This window comes from Salvelinus namaycush, chromosome 31 (assembly GCF_016432855.1).
Source record: "Salvelinus namaycush isolate Seneca chromosome 31, SaNama_1.0, whole genome shotgun sequence".
Lineage (NCBI taxonomy): Eukaryota > Metazoa > Chordata > Actinopteri > Salmoniformes > Salmonidae > Salvelinus > Salvelinus namaycush.
The window spans coordinates 10,859,035-10,874,669 of NC_052337.1; the positions used below are offsets into that span (position 1 = coordinate 10,859,035).

Here is a 15,635-nt window from a genome sequence, read left to right on the forward strand (position 1 = left end):
TGCCCACTTTCTCGCTGACCTGACTCACTGTCGCTCTGGACTGTTTAGATTTGGTCTTTTATTTTCATAAAGGATCTTTTCTCCACATGCAAATCTCGAACGATAAATGCGCACAAAATTGAATGCCAAAATTGAACAGGTGACGTCAGTTTAGTGTGCTCAGACTGGAGATGCTGGTCCCATGGATGTGTCTCGACGGGAATAAGGTTCAGTGATTTGCCGTTCCAGCCCGAGCGCTTTCTACTAACGGAATCGCTTATGATGCCCAGAGGTTTACGGAGGCTTGTGCACCTGGTGCTGTTTTGCCCTATGTCGAAGGGGCTGCAGGTGGGACCACTAGCTGAGATTTGGCTGCGTTTTTGTGCCCTATATGCCATCAGATCGTTACAAATAAGAGTATTCTCTCTCTCTATTTGTTAGTAAATTGCTAAACCATAGACTTCTAATTAGGTAATAACACAATAAACCATTGTATTGATTTTATTTTGTCTGCACAAAGTTGACACCAGGCTATTTGCCTTGTGGACACTGGGGTGCTATTCAATATCAATGTTGGAAAGATTTGAGTGATATACATCCGTGGTATTCATTTCTTGAATACACAAGCCTTTCAGTTTTGGCTGCAGTGAAGGCCCTGAAACTGTGAATGATGGCTTGGCAAGTTGCATGAAAATCGAGACAATTTACTACCCCCAGAGTATGGGTTCTGCACGTACTTATGTATTAAAAGTGATTATTCATATTCATTTGCAATCTGGTCTCAGAGCTTTGCATATTATTCTGTACGTACACTGAACAAAAATATAAACGCAACATGTAAATTGTTGGTCCATTAAAGATCCCAGAAATGTTCCATATGCACAAAAACCTTATTTTATCTCAACTTTTGTGCACAAATGTGTTTACATCCCAGTTAGTGAGCATTTCTCCTTCGCCAAGAGCATCCATCCACCTGACAGGTGTGGCATATCAAGAAGCTGATTAAACAGCAGGATCGTTACACCTTGTGCTGGGGAAAATGTGCAGTTTTGTCACGCAACACAATGCCACAGATGTCTCAAGTTTGGAGGTAGCGTGCAATTGGCATGCTGACTGCAGGAATGTCCACCAGAGCTGTTGCCAGAGAATTGAATTTTCATTTCTATACCATAGGCCGCCTTCAACTTCATTTTAGAAAATTTGGCAGTACGTTCAACCGGCCTTACAATCATGTGTATGGCGTCGTGTGGGTTAGCAGTTTGCAGACGTCAATTTTGTGTACAGAGTTCCCCATGGTGGCGGTGGTGTTATGGTATAGGTAGGCATAAGCTACAGACATCGAACACAATTGCATTTAATTGATGGCAATTTGAATGCACAGAGATACCATGACAAGATCCTGAGGCCCATTGTCTTGCCATTCATCGGCTGCCATCACCTCATGTTTCAGTATAATAATGCACGGCCCCATGTTGCAAGGATCTGTATGTACACTCTTCCTGGAAGCTGAAAATGTCCCAGTTCTTCCATGGCCTGCATACTCACAAGACATGTCACCCATTGAGCAGGTTTGGCATGCTCTGGATCGACATGTATGACAGCATGTTCTATTTCCCGCCAATATCCAGCAACTTTGCACAGCCATTGAAGAGGAGTGGAACAACATTCCACAGGCCAGAATCAACAGACTGATCAACTCTATGCGAAGGAGGTGTGTCGCGCTGCATGAGGCAAATGGTGATCACACCAGATACTGACTGGTCTTCTGATCCATGCCCTTACTGTTTTTTAAGCTATCTGAACAACAGATGCATATCTGGGCCTAATGAATTTATTTAAATTGACTGATTTCCTTATATGAACTGTAACTCAGTAAAATCTTTTAAGTTGTTGCATGTTGCGTTTATATTTGTGTTCAGTATAAATTCTGGACACTCCATTTAGTATGATATATTATGTTTGGTATGGTTACATAAGACAGATGGTTACTTAAGACAAAAATGAAGGAGGGTGGCTGGTCGGTGTGACTGGGTTGGCGTGTAACGTGAATGTTTAGCAATCCAAAGGTTGTGAGTTCAAATATCATCACGGACAACTTTAGCATTTTAGCACATTTTCAACTACTTACTACTTTTGAGCTACTTTGCAACTACTTAGCATGTTTGCTAACCCTTCCCCTAACCTTAACCCTTTTATCTTACCCTTCCCCTAACCTTAACCCTTTAATCTAACTCCTAAACTTAACCCTAACCCCTAGGTAACGTTAGCCACCTAGCTAGAATTCGTAACATATCTTACATTTTGCAAATTTGTGACATATTGTACATTTTGCAAATTCATAAAATATTGTACGTTTTTCAAATTCGTAACATATAATACAAATTGTAATTCGTAATATATCATATGAAATGGGGGATGGACATCACAAATTAATACATGCCATACGAAACATAACATAACATACTAAATGAATTTTCTCAGGTTTGTGTACAGCATAATACAAAATGCCAACCAAACCTTACACTCGATGAACGTTTGAGGAGTAAAAGAAAGGTGCCAGGAATGGCAAGACTGCATATTTCTTTGCACATTAGAGAGTTCAACAAGAGGGCATCTGTTAAAAATGTAACTTTGTAGATGCCCCTCTGATATGGCACTACAGCCAACAGTAAATTGTCACACCTGTTCCTGCTCCCCCTCCCTGGCGCTCGAGGGTGCCAGGCTGCCCATCATTACGCACACCTGTCACCATCGTTACACACATCTGCGCTTCTTTGGACTCACCTGGACTCCATTACTTTGTTGATTGCCCCTCCTATATCTGTCTGTTCCTCGGTTTGATCCCTGTGTCAGCATTTATTGTCATTATGTTTCCCCTGTTCAGACGCTGTCCTTGTTTGTTTCATGTCAGATATTTATTAAATGTTCACTCCCTGTACTTGCTTCTCGTCTCTCAGCGTCTGTCTTTACAGAATGCTGACACCCATATTGGAAGCATCAGGGAGTTTCCTTTTAGTTTTTTAGTTTTGATTGGTGACGTCGGGTCCGGGTGCCGTTGCCGACGGAACCGGAGATGCCTTAGCTTGCTCATCAGGCTTGGTGACAGGTGTGCGTAATAATGGGTGACAGGTGTGCGTAATAATGGGCAGCCTGGCGTCCTCGAGCGCCAGGCAGGAGGAGAGGGAACAGGTGTGACAGTACCCCACCCCCTCTAGGAGAGCCACCCGGCGTCCCACCTGGGTGAGCCTGACGGGCCGGCCAAGCCATGGGAGCCGGCTGAGGCATGGAAGCCTGACGAGCTGGCTGAGGCGGGGGAGCCTGACGAGCCGGATGAGGTGTGAAAGCCTGACGATCCCGCTGAGGCGTGGGAGCCTGACAATCCCGCTGAGGCGTGCGTGGGAGCCTGACAATCCCGCTGAGGCGTGCGTGGGAGCCTGACGAGCCGGCTGAGGCGCGGGAGCCGGCTGAGGCGCGGGAGCCGGCTGAGGCGCGGGAGCCGGCTGAGGCGCGGGAGCCTGACGAGCCGGCTGAGGCGCGGGAGCCTGACGAGCCGGCTGAGGCGCGGGAGCCTGCCGAGCCAACCGAGGCAAGAAAACCTCTCGAGCCATCTAAAGGCCTGGAAGCGCATCTGCTCCTTCTTTGGACTCACCTGGACTCCATTACTTTGATTTTTCCCTCCATATCTGTCTGTTCCTCGGTTTGATCTCCGTGTCAGCATTATTGTTGTTGTTTCCCCTGTTCAGATGCTGTCCTTGTTTGTTTCATGTCAGATATTTATGAAATGTTGACTCCCTGTACTTGCTTCTCATCTCCCAGCGTCTGTCCTTACATAAATACAGGTTCCAATGGATCATTGAGTAGAACATGCTGCTGGCCAAATCAGTGTTGTGTGTTTTCTTCCCCGCAATGGCCATGCTGATAGTTCTGTATTTCGCCTTGGATAAAAATGTCTTCCACAAGACCATATTATAATTATTGCTTAGATTTCTCAGTGTCTTTCTGGCCAAAAACCCCTCTCTTCCTCAGTATGTGTGTATTGTTTGGGATAAAGCAGAAGACACATTTCTGTAGGACTGTGGACTTTGGTCAATGTGTAATCTTCTCCTCTCCTGTGTAGAGTCGTCTCCCGGCGTTAAAGGTGAAGTACCTGCTGCTGGCCTGGCTGGGGATCCTGGTAGCCAGCTGGGTCCTCTACATGCAGTACGCCTCCTACTCAGAGCTCTGCCGAGGACACGTCTGCCACATGGTCATCGTAAGTATGAAACAGCGTGAACACGCTGACACCTCTTACGAAGGAAGGAGAAAGCGAGAGCGTGGGAGTAAGGGATTGGAAGACAATATAAAGGGACTGTGAGGGAGGGGGCAGGTGTGCTTTAGCCCACAACACCTTGTGGGCAAGCTGTGGGTGGAAGATGGAACACTAAGGTCTGGAAATGGACAGATGGAAGGAGTGAATGAGAAAAAGGGTAATCTGTATTTTGTGTCAGTGACTGCTGAGTGCAGGATGGTTCCTCTTATAATACAGTAGCAAATTTGGACCAGGAAAAAGTAATTAACAGAATACCTGATAAGAGTAACACTGGATGAGAAATCAGTGATGTAACAGAGATGCTGCATCCAAAATGGCATCTTATTTACTCAGGCTCTGTCCAAAAGTTGTGCACTAAATAGGGAATAGGGTGCCATTTAATGATAGCCAGGCCACAGGAGAAGTGACTCTACTCTAATTTTCTTTAGCATTGTTCCCTGTGATAAACAGTGATGAGAAGTAACCAATCATTCCCAGATCAACAACGTCAGCACAGTCATTTCCCTCGTCACATACGTCACATATTTTACATTTCAGGTTGAATATAAGCAGCAAGGGCGAGATCCCTGTGAAATATTACATTTATACTCTGAAAGTGGGAGTGTTTGTTGCTCAGCAGTCAGCACACACATATTCAGAAGTAAAGGATATCTTGATCCTTGATCTCTCTTGATCCTCTCTTGATCCTTTACTTCTGAATATATTCAACCTGAAATGTAAAATATGTGACGTATGTGACGAGGGAAATGACTGTGCTGACGTTGTTGATCTGGGAATGATCTGGGATCTGGGGAGGGTAAAGATGAATGGCCAGCCTGAGGTGGTCCTGTTTTGGTGTCTTTATCTATGTATAGTGTTATTGTGATGAATAAGGCAGTACTATCGTGCCCTACTCTTCCTTGTGCTGTGAGAGGGAGAGGCAGGCTGTCAGTCTCAGGACATACAAACAGGGAAAACAGTGTCTGGAAAGGGGGAACATGGAGAGAGGAGATAGCGGGATGGAGAGTGTAAAAGAGAGAAGGAAGGAGTGAGAGAAGAGTGGTGTCATTGTTGTGTGTGTCCCGCTAGGCTAATTTGCACATTAGTGCGACATTAAGGACGACTGGGCCTTAAATTGGTTGGCTCGCAACCAAAGTGGCCAAAATGAAGTCATAGTACCATAGCAACTGCTATACTGTGGAGAAGGAGGTCACAGCCTATAGTCTTTATTTGTCAATTTTGTTTTGCAAGAGTGAAACTGTTTGGGTGGATCTCATCTCACTGTGGCACTAGCTACTGGAGCAGTGGCTTTAGCTACAGGCTGGCGTGCTGCCTGGATGTTTTGCCTGGATGTTTCCTAAGCAAGATAATCTCACACATGCTAATTTATGCAATGACTTTACTTCTCCTTTCTGCTTCTGCAAACAGTCTTTTCCAGATATTTTTGGGGGGTTGGGGTATATCGCTACATAGTGCCCTGGGTGGACCAAATATAACCGATACATGTGTATGAACACATAAGCCATCTCACAGGGGGTGAAAATAAGTTGACATCTGTGTGGAAACTGGAAAATCCTCACCATTGTTATCTACAGTATAAAAAAAACTATGGTTTGCGTGCAGGTGGGTATCTCCACCTGGGATTTAGGGCATAGTACATATGAGGAAGAGATGGTAATGGCCAGAAGAGATACAATTATTCACCTTTGACAATTTGACAAAAGCTGTACTTTTTTTTTAGCTAACCCGTTTCCTAACCTTTACCTAATTCACCTAACCTGCTAAGTTCTCTTAACCTGCTATATTGTAGGATCCTTGGATCCTCTTCCTGTTGATAATGTGATGACGTATTTTCTGTTTCCTGTCTGTCTCAGTGTGACCACTACAGGAGAGGCATTATCTCAGGGTCGTCCTGCAAGGCCCTGTGTGAGGAGAGGAGCCTGACTCTGCAGCGATGCATGTCCACCTCTTCCACACACCAAGTAGGTAACACATACACACACATCAGGTAATACCCACGCACACACACTCTATCTACTCTGTCTCTATGTAATGTGTATTTATCTGTGGTTCTAGGTGTACAGTGGTCTGTGGAAGGACAGGCCTGTGGTGATAAAGTGTGGTCTAGAAGAGCCTCTGAAGGGGGACGGAGCTCCTGACTCTGTACTGAGACAGGAAATTACCCTGTTTGACAAGCCCACCCGCGGGACCTCCATGGATGAGTTCAGAGAGATGTTGCACAGCTTTCTCAAGGTCTGGTTGCCCATTTCACTTCCTGTCAGTCCTCACAGTTAGATTAGATAGAAGAGCTTTCCATAATAGACATGTTGGTTGTTTAGCAACAAAACCGAGGCGTGCGTAACTATGGGGAAAACAGACAGGGTTGGCTAAGATAGAAGCTATATTTAGTCTCCAATGTTTATTGAAAACTTAAATACATTTGTACAATGAGCACTTGTCTTTCAATTAAATCGTTAGTTAGCTAGCTAGTGAATTTGAACCATATTAGCATTAACATGAAATCAGTCAAAACATAGTATCAATAACAAGCTGAAACAAGCCACTTACGATTCCCCACATGGCAGTTTCTTGTCATTCTTGCTAGCAATCTGACCATCCAGAAACACAACAACAGGATGACATCTGCCCCATGGAAGCGCACATCGTTTTCGTGACGTTGGCAGCTAACCCATCTATAGGGAACTGGTGCTTTTTGATGATGTCAGGCAGTACAGGCAGTGTTACAGGCATGCACATTTGAAATGCAATTTAACTCAACCCTTCAATCAGAGAGGAGGGAGATAGAGATAGAGGATAGAGTGTGTGATGGAACGAGGCGGTAGGGGGAGAGAGGGAGGGAGAGGCAGAGAGAGGTTAGGGGCTGGAGCCCCGTGCCAAATATAACCCTACACGTCATTGTCAGTACAATGGCTCCACTCTCAGCCATATAGAGATGGGCTGAGAGTGGGGAAGGGAATACGTTATATGGAAGAAATCTAGCACATTTCAATCATTGAACACAGTCTCGTTTTTATTATGGTGTGTACGACTAACTGAACTGAAAAGTGAACTGTTTTTGGTTGTCTATTTTTTTCTTTCTTTAAATAGCATTATATACACTCAGTGGCCAGTTTATTAGGTACACCACCCCATTCATGAAAATGGTTTGCTCCTACAGACATTAGCTATGTTTCCATTAACTTGTCCAGTGATTTTTTTTTTTGTCGACATGTAGAACATTTGAATAGAAAATAGATGTAACAATCGTCTGTTAGGTTGCGTTTCCATTGAACTATCGAGTCGATTTAAAAACTGCTGGATGTAATGAATTCACACCTAAACACTTTTTCAGAAAACCCAGTGTCTAATACAAATGTAGTGGTTGAAGTGTTACCATTATCCATTCAGGCAAATTTCACATTAATACATTGCTGACATTTGTATGCCCTCCCACCTATCTGTTTCATGTCTCAGGTAGCCTGCGAAAGCCAGCATGCAATAATTTACTAATATTTGCCACATTCTAATAACTCCTATGTTCCTATCACATCAGCTGCCTAGGCTAGTCCTTGCCATGGTGAAATTTGCACTCCTGTAGAGCTGAGATAATTGGATAGTGAAACTTGCCAGCCAACCAGAAAAGCAAGGTGAGCAGTGGAAACGCGTTCTCTGGAGTGATGAATCAAGCTTCACCATCTGGCAACCCGACGGACAAATCTGGGTTTAGTGGATGCCAGGATAACGCTACCTGCCCCAATGCATAGTGCCAACTGTAAAGTTTGGTGGAGGAGGAATAATGGTCTGGGGCTGTTTGTCATGGTTCGGTCTAGGCCCCTTAGTTCCAGTGAAGGGAAATCTTAAAACAACACCATACAATGGCATTCTAGATGATTCTGTGCTTCCAACTTTGTGGCAACAGTTTGGGGAAGGCCCTTTCCTGTTTCAGCATGACAATGCACTCGACACAGAACGCGTCTCCTTCCTGAGCAGTATGACGGCTGCGTGGTCCCATGGTGTTTATACTTGCGTACTATTGCTTGTACAGATGAACGTGGTACCTTCAGGCATTTGGAAATTGCTCCCAAGGATGAACCAGACTTGTGGAGTTCTACAAAAAAAATTCTGAGGTCTTGGCTAATTTCTTTAGATTTTCCAATAATGTCAACCAAAGAGGCACTGAGTTAGAAGGTAGGCCTTAAAATACATCCACAGGTACACCTCCAATTGACTCAAATTATGTCAATTAGCCTATCAGAAGCTTCTATAGCCATGACATCATTTTCTGGAATTTTCCAAGCTGTTTAAAGGCACATTCAACTTACTGTATGTAAACTTCTGACCCACTGGAATTGTGATACAGTGAAATAATGTCTGCAAACCATTGTTGGAAAAATTACTTGTGCCATGCACAAAGTAGATGTCCTAACCGACTTGCCAAAACTATAGTTTGTTAACAAGAAATTTGTGGATTGGTTGAAAAATGAATTTTAATGACTCCAACCTAAGTGTATGTAAACTTCCGACTTCAACTGTGTGTGTGTGTGTACAGTGGGGCAAAAAAGTATTTAGTCAGCCACCAATTGTGCAAGTTCTCCCACTTAAAAAGATGAGAGAGGCCTGTAATTTTCATCATAGGTACACTTCAACTATGACAGACAAAATGAGAAAAAAAAATCCAGAAAATCACATTGTAGGATTTTTAATGAATTTATTTGCAAATTATGGTGGAAAATAAGTATTTGGTCAATAACAAAAGTTTCTCAATACTTTGTTATATACCCTTTGTTGGCAATGACAGAGGTCAAACGTTTTCTGTAAGTCTTCACAAGGTTTTCACACACTGTTGCTGGTATTTTGGCCCATTCCTCCATGCAGATCTCCTCTAGAGCAGTGATGTTTTGGGGCTGTTGCTGGGCAACACAGACTTTCAACTCCCTCCAAAGATTTTCTATGGGGTTGAGATCTGGAGACTGGCTAGGCCACTCCAGGACCTTGAAATGCTTCTTACGAAGCCACTCCTTCGTTGCCCGGGCAGGGAGTTTGGGATCATTGTCATGCTGAAAGACCCAGCCACGTTTCATCTTCAATGCCCTTGCTGATGGAAGGAGGTTTTCACTCAAAATCTCACGATACATGGCCCCATTCATTCTGTCCTTTACACGGATCAGTCGTCCTGGTCCCTTTGCAGAAAAACAGCCCCAAAGCATGATGTTTCCACCCCCATGCTTCACAGTAGGTATGGTGTTCTTTGGATGCAACTCAGCATTCTTTGTCCTCCAAACAATTGAGTTTTTACCAAAAAGTTCTATTTTGGTTTCATCTGACCATATGACATTCTCCCAATCTTCTTCTGGATCATCCAAATGCTCTCTAGCAAACTTCAGACGGGCCTGGACATGTACTGGCTTAAGCAGTGGGACACGTCTGGCACTGCAGGATTTGAGTCCCTGGCGGCGTAGTGTGTTACTGATGGTAGGCTTTGTTACTTTGGTCCCAGCTCTCTGCAGGTCATTCACTAGGTCCCCCTGTGTGGTTCTGGGATTTTTGCTCACCGTTCTTGTGATCATTTTGACCCCACGGGGTGAGATCTTGCGTGTAGCCCCAGATCGAGGGAGAATCAGTGGTCTTGTATGTCTTCCATTTCCTAATAATTGCTCCCACAGTTGATTTCTTCAAACCAAGCTGCTTACCTATTACAGATTCAGTCTTCCCAGCCTGGTGCAGGTCAACAATTTTGTTTCTGGTGTCCTTTGACAGCTCTTTGGTCTTGGCCATAGTGGAGTTTGGAGTGTGACTGTTTGAGGTTGTGGACAGGTGTCTTTTATACTGATAACAAGTTCAAACAGGTGCCATTAATACAGGTAACGAGTGGAGGACAGAGGAGCCTCTTAAAGAAGAAGTTACAGGTCTGTGAGAGCCAGAAATCTTGCTTGTTTGTAGGTGACCAAATACTTATTTTCCACCATAATTTGCAAATAAATTCATTAAAAATCCTACAATGTGATTTTCTGGATTTTTTTTTTCTCATTTTGTCTGTCATAGTTGAAGTGTACCTATGATGAAAATTACAGGCCTCTCTCATCTTTTTAAGTGGGAGAACTTGCACAATTGGTGGCTGACTAAATACTTTTTTTGCCCCATTGTGTGTATATATATATATATATAGTGTGCGACTCTCTTTGTTTTTATAGCTTACAGAAAACAAATTCGCAACAGACTTTCAGTGTGCTTATAGGGACGCTACCGTAGGGCAGCCGGCTTAGGCCATTATTGTTTTTACATATGAACTTCCACTTACCTTGAATAAAGCCTGTGTGTCAATGTACGCTGATGACTCAACAATATACATGTCGGCTGCAACAGTAAAATAAATTACTCAGACGCTTCAGTTTTAGAGTGGGTAACTTGCAATAGGCCTGTGCTAAATATCTCAAACTAAAAGCATAATCTTTTGTACAAATCACGTACGCAACTCTAAACCTTGTTTAGATATATTATTGAATAATGTGGCTATTGAGCAAGTTAAGGAGACAACTGCTGGGTGTAACCCGAGATGGTAAGCTGTCATGGTCAAAACATATGCACTCAATGGCTGCTAAAATGGGAAGAGGTCTGTCCATGATAGGTTGCTGCTCTGCCTTCTTGACATCGTCCTACAGGCCCTATTTTATTTTGCACCTGGACTACTGCCCAGCTGTGGTGATGTGTGGCAAATATGTTTTTTATATATCTTGTAGTGTAATTTGCACTGTACTATGTATGAGATCTAGATATTGTGTGTATGTACTGATATGTAGGCTGTGTGTGACATTTTAAATGTACAGTGCACCCCTTCCTTTTTACCACATTTTGTTGCGTTACAGCATTGTTCTAAAATGGATTAAAATACCCCATAATGACAAAGCGAAAACATTAATTTTTTTACATTTTTGCAAATGTATTAATAATAAAAACAGAAATAGCTTATTTACAATAGTATTCAGACCCTTTGCTATGAGACTCAAAATTGAGCTCAGGTACATCCTTTTTCCATTGATCATCCTTGAGATGTTTCTACAACTTGATTAGAGTCCACCTGTGGTAAATTCAATTCATTGGACATGATTTGGAAAGGCACACACCTGTCTATATAAGGTCCCACAGTTGACAGTGCATGTCAGAAAAAAAACAAGCCATGAGGTTGAAGGAATTGTCCATAGAGAGATGAGACAGGATTGTGTCGAGGCACAGATCTGGGAAAGGGTACTAAAAAAATTCTGCAGCATTGATGGTCCCCAAGAACACAGTGGTCTCTATCATTCTTAAATGAAAGACGTTTGGAACCGCCAAGAACCCAATAGTCACTCTAACAGAGCTAGAGAGTTCCTCTGTGGAGATGGGAGCACCTTCCAGAAGGACAACCACCTCTGCAGCACTCCACCAATCTGGCCTTTATGATAGAGTGGCCAGACGGAAGCCACTCTTTAGTAAAAAGCACAACATTCCACTTTGAGAGTGCCAAAAGGCACCTAAAAGACTCTCAGACCATGATAAACTAGATTCTCTGGTCTGATGAAATCAAGACTGAATTATTTTTGCCTGAATGTCAAGCGTCACATCTGGAGGAAACCTGGCACCATCCCTACGGTGAAGTATGGTGGTGGCAGTATCATGCAGTGGGGATGTTTTGCCGCGGCAGGGACTGGAAGACGAGGGAAATATGAACGGAACAAAGTACAGTGAGATCCTTGATGAAAAACTTCTCTAGAGCACTCAGGGCCTCAGACTGGGGACAGGACAACGACCCTAAGCACACAGCCAACACAATGCAGGAGTGGCTTCGGGACAAGTCTCTGAATGCCTTTGAGTGGCCCAGCCAGAGCCCGGACTTGAACCCAATCAAATATCTCTGGCGAAATCTGAAAATAGCTGTGCAGTGACGATCCCCATCCAACCTGACAGAGCTTGAGAGGATCTGCAGAGAAGAATGGGAGAAATTCCACAAATACAGGTGTGCCAAGTTTGTAGCGTCATACCCAAGAAGACGTGAGGTTGTAATTGCTGCCAAAGGTGCTTCAACAAAATAGAGTAAATGGTCTGAATACTTATGTAAATGTGATATCAGTTTTTCTTTTTATATACATTTTCAAAAATTCCTAAAAACCTGTTTTTGCTTTGTCATTATAGGGTATTTTGTGTAGGTTGATGAGATGAAAAACACATTTTTATCAATTTTAAAATAAGGCTGTAACGTATCAAAATGTGGAAAAAGTCAAGGGGTCTGAATACTTTCCGAATGCACTGCATTTCAGTCCTTGACTAATAATGTTCTGTATTATGTCATGTTTCATGTGGACCCCAGGAAGAGTAGCTGATACTTTTGCCATGGCTAATGGGGATCCAATTACCAAATCCCAACCGATCTGTGACCAACAGATGCATATCTGTATTTCCAGTCATGTGAAATCGATAGATTAGGCCTTTCCATATGAACTGTAACTCAGTAACTCAGTAAATCTTTGAAATTGTTGCATGTTGCGTTTTTTATATTTCAGTGTAGATGGGTGTACCTAATAAACTGTCCATGAAGTGTATATTTAAACTGTTCTTCTAGTCTTAGCTGGCTGATATTTACGCCGTTGCTTAGTGGACAAAAACTGTAATATTCGCTTGCAAGGTTTGAACATCGAGGTCACCTGTACATATCAGTTCCTCACTTCGTCTTCTCTCTGTCCTCCCTGCAGTCTAACCTGGGAGAGCAACCTTCTCTCACCACCTTGGTGGGTCGTCTCATCACCCTGGCCGATGTCAACAAGGACCGCAAGGTGTCCCTGGCGGAAGCCAAGTCTGTGTGGGCTCTCCTCCAGATCAACGAGTTCCTTCTGATGGTAGCCCTGCAGGAGAAGGAGCATACCCCCAAACTGCTGGGCTTCTGCGGGGACCTGTACGTGACTGAGCGCGTGGGCCACAGGTGAGGACCACTTTGGAAATAAGGGTTTTAATTAAAGAATGACTACTGGCTGATTTTAATTGGTTTTGTACTTGTAATTTTCAAGAAATGCCACTGCAAACATTTGTGTCTTGGATGTGTGGTTTGATTTGGTGTATATTGGTTTCAAATTATATTCTATGGGATTAAATGTATGTATTATTTTTTTTACCCAGAAATAATATTACATTCAATCTACAGCTCCCTCTATAGGTTGGAGGTCCCCAGCTACCTGCAGGCATTAGTCCCAGAGGCCCTGAGCTCCAGCCTGAACCAGTGGCTGGCCCCGGCGTGGCCCCGGAGGGCCCGCATCACCATCGGCCTGCTGGAGTTCATAGAGGAGGTAAAGATAAGATTATGGGAGGAGCCATAGAGATAGAGGACTCATCTTTGTATCTGTGCCATTATAGCGTCTGTGACAGCATGGGCAGTGCCATTGAGGCCATCTCCATTTTAAAGTAGTCAATTTTCTTCACGATTGGCTGATCCCTCCTGATGACCTGGTTGAACATGACTCCAAAAGGGTCACCAGGAGGGATCAGCCAATGAAATTGGAAGTTTCCCCCTAGTTGGCTAAATTAAAATGATGGAAGCCCAAGGGTACTGCCCATGCTAATATGACCTTTTGGCCACTGGTTGCGGCTCTGTGAATACATAAAACACATCAAGCTTAGACAGAGGACAGACAATTTATAATCATTGGGAATAGAAAGTAGTTGTCTGATTTTATAATGATCTATACACTAAACATCTGTACCCCATCAATTACAACAGGTGTTCCACGGGGCCTACGGCAGCTTCCTGATGTGTGACGCCAGCCCGCGCCACGTGGGGTACAACTTCAGGTATGACTGCAAGATGGCAGACCTGCGCAGCGTGGCGTCCGAGATGGCGGTCCGCAGGTTCCTGCGGGGACGTCGCTGCGAGACCAACGCTGACTGCACCTTCGGGCGTGACTGCACTGCCACCTGCGATCGACTGGTGAAGCAATGTAACACAGAGGTGGTCCAGCCCAACCTGGCCAAGGTGTGTGTGATGCTACAGGACTATCTGGTGTCCGGGGCGCCCCAGGACCTCCGCATAGACCTGGAGAAGCAGCTCCGTACCTGTGTGACGCTCAGTGGCCTGGCTAGCCAGATGGAGGTGCACCACTCGCTGGTTCTCAACAACCTGAAAACCCTGCTGTGGAAGACCATCTCCAACACACAGTACTCCTGAGGACCACAGAAGAGCTGCTGGGAGACATATGTAGGCCTGGGTCGTATTCATTTGACACCAAATAAAGGAAAATGGATTGAAACAAATGGACAATCCGAAGTTGTCCAGTAAGATTTTATTTACCCTAGAGGTACTTCCCCTCCTACCCTACTTTTTCGGGGCAGTTACAAGACATGCCAAAAGCTTGAGTAAAACAGACTAGTAAATCACTGACTGAAAGTGAAAATGAATGAAAATCAAATGGGTTATGATTTAAAAGTAAAGGCAGTTTATTTTTATGGAAGGATTCTTTATTTTGTGAAGGAGGAAACTGTCTGGTGTATTCTCAGGGCCTTGCCTATGTACTGATAATTAACTGTACAGTATTCTGCTTTAAAGAGTAGTTATTAAGTGTATAACTTCTATCAGGGAACGTCAATGTAGAGGTGTAATGCCATGAAAATATGGGAGTGATGTAACAGTATGTGGAAAAACTACTATTTTATCTGTGTGAATGATCCATCAGACAAGGTCAAATGAGATGGAAATATGGAGGGATCACTTGAGCTTTTGTGATAGATCATAACCAAACTATATTACTCAGATGAAAAAAAAATATATACAGCACTCCAAACTATGGCAATTTTTCTAGACTAAAAAAATAGAAGTCTCGGTATTTTAGGAATTATACAACAGGCTGGTCTAATCCTGAATGCTGATTGGTTAAAACCGCATTCCAGCCAGTGTCTATTCCACAAGGTACCACCAGCTAAATTATTACATTAAAATGACTATTTACTGTTCCATCTGATTACGCAATCCACTGTCTCATCAGCCCAGCCAGGATGTTTATAAATTTGATCCACTACAAAAAGGTATCTAGACATTTAGTTAACAGCGGAGACTTGTATAAACCTTGCTGTCTGTCTGACATACCAGGCGATATTGCACCTCATTAGCTCATTGCTATGATGCATCCAAATAAACAATAAACATGCATCCAAACAAATGTCACAAAACAGCTTAAAAAACGCAGCTATTCAGGCTGCACTGTTTGACGTGACTAAGTTGGCTAGCTAGCAAGCAAGGGATAAGAACGTTGCCAGCCAGCATGGCAATGGAACATTAAGAATGAACGACAGATACAGAACAAAAAATGTAACGACTGGGGCGCGTCTCTGGCAACCGAAACACCAGCCGGTT

At 43.6% G+C, this 15,635-nt stretch overlaps 1 protein-coding gene across 1 annotated transcript; it reads left to right on the plus strand.

Moving 5' to 3' along the window:
• Positions 1-202: 202 nt before the first annotated feature.
• Positions 203-14,586, plus strand: LOC120026483 (divergent protein kinase domain 1B-like). Its single transcript, XM_038971356.1, has 7 exons — positions 203-327; positions 4,097-4,231; positions 6,142-6,249; positions 6,344-6,520; positions 12,991-13,217; positions 13,437-13,578; positions 14,010-14,586. The coding sequence occupies exons 1-7, from the start codon at positions 259-261 to the stop codon at positions 14,451-14,453; spliced, it is 1,302 nt and encodes a 433-aa protein (XP_038827284.1). The 5' UTR covers positions 203-258; the 3' UTR covers positions 14,454-14,586.
• The last annotated feature ends 1,049 nt before the right edge of the window (positions 14,587-15,635 follow it).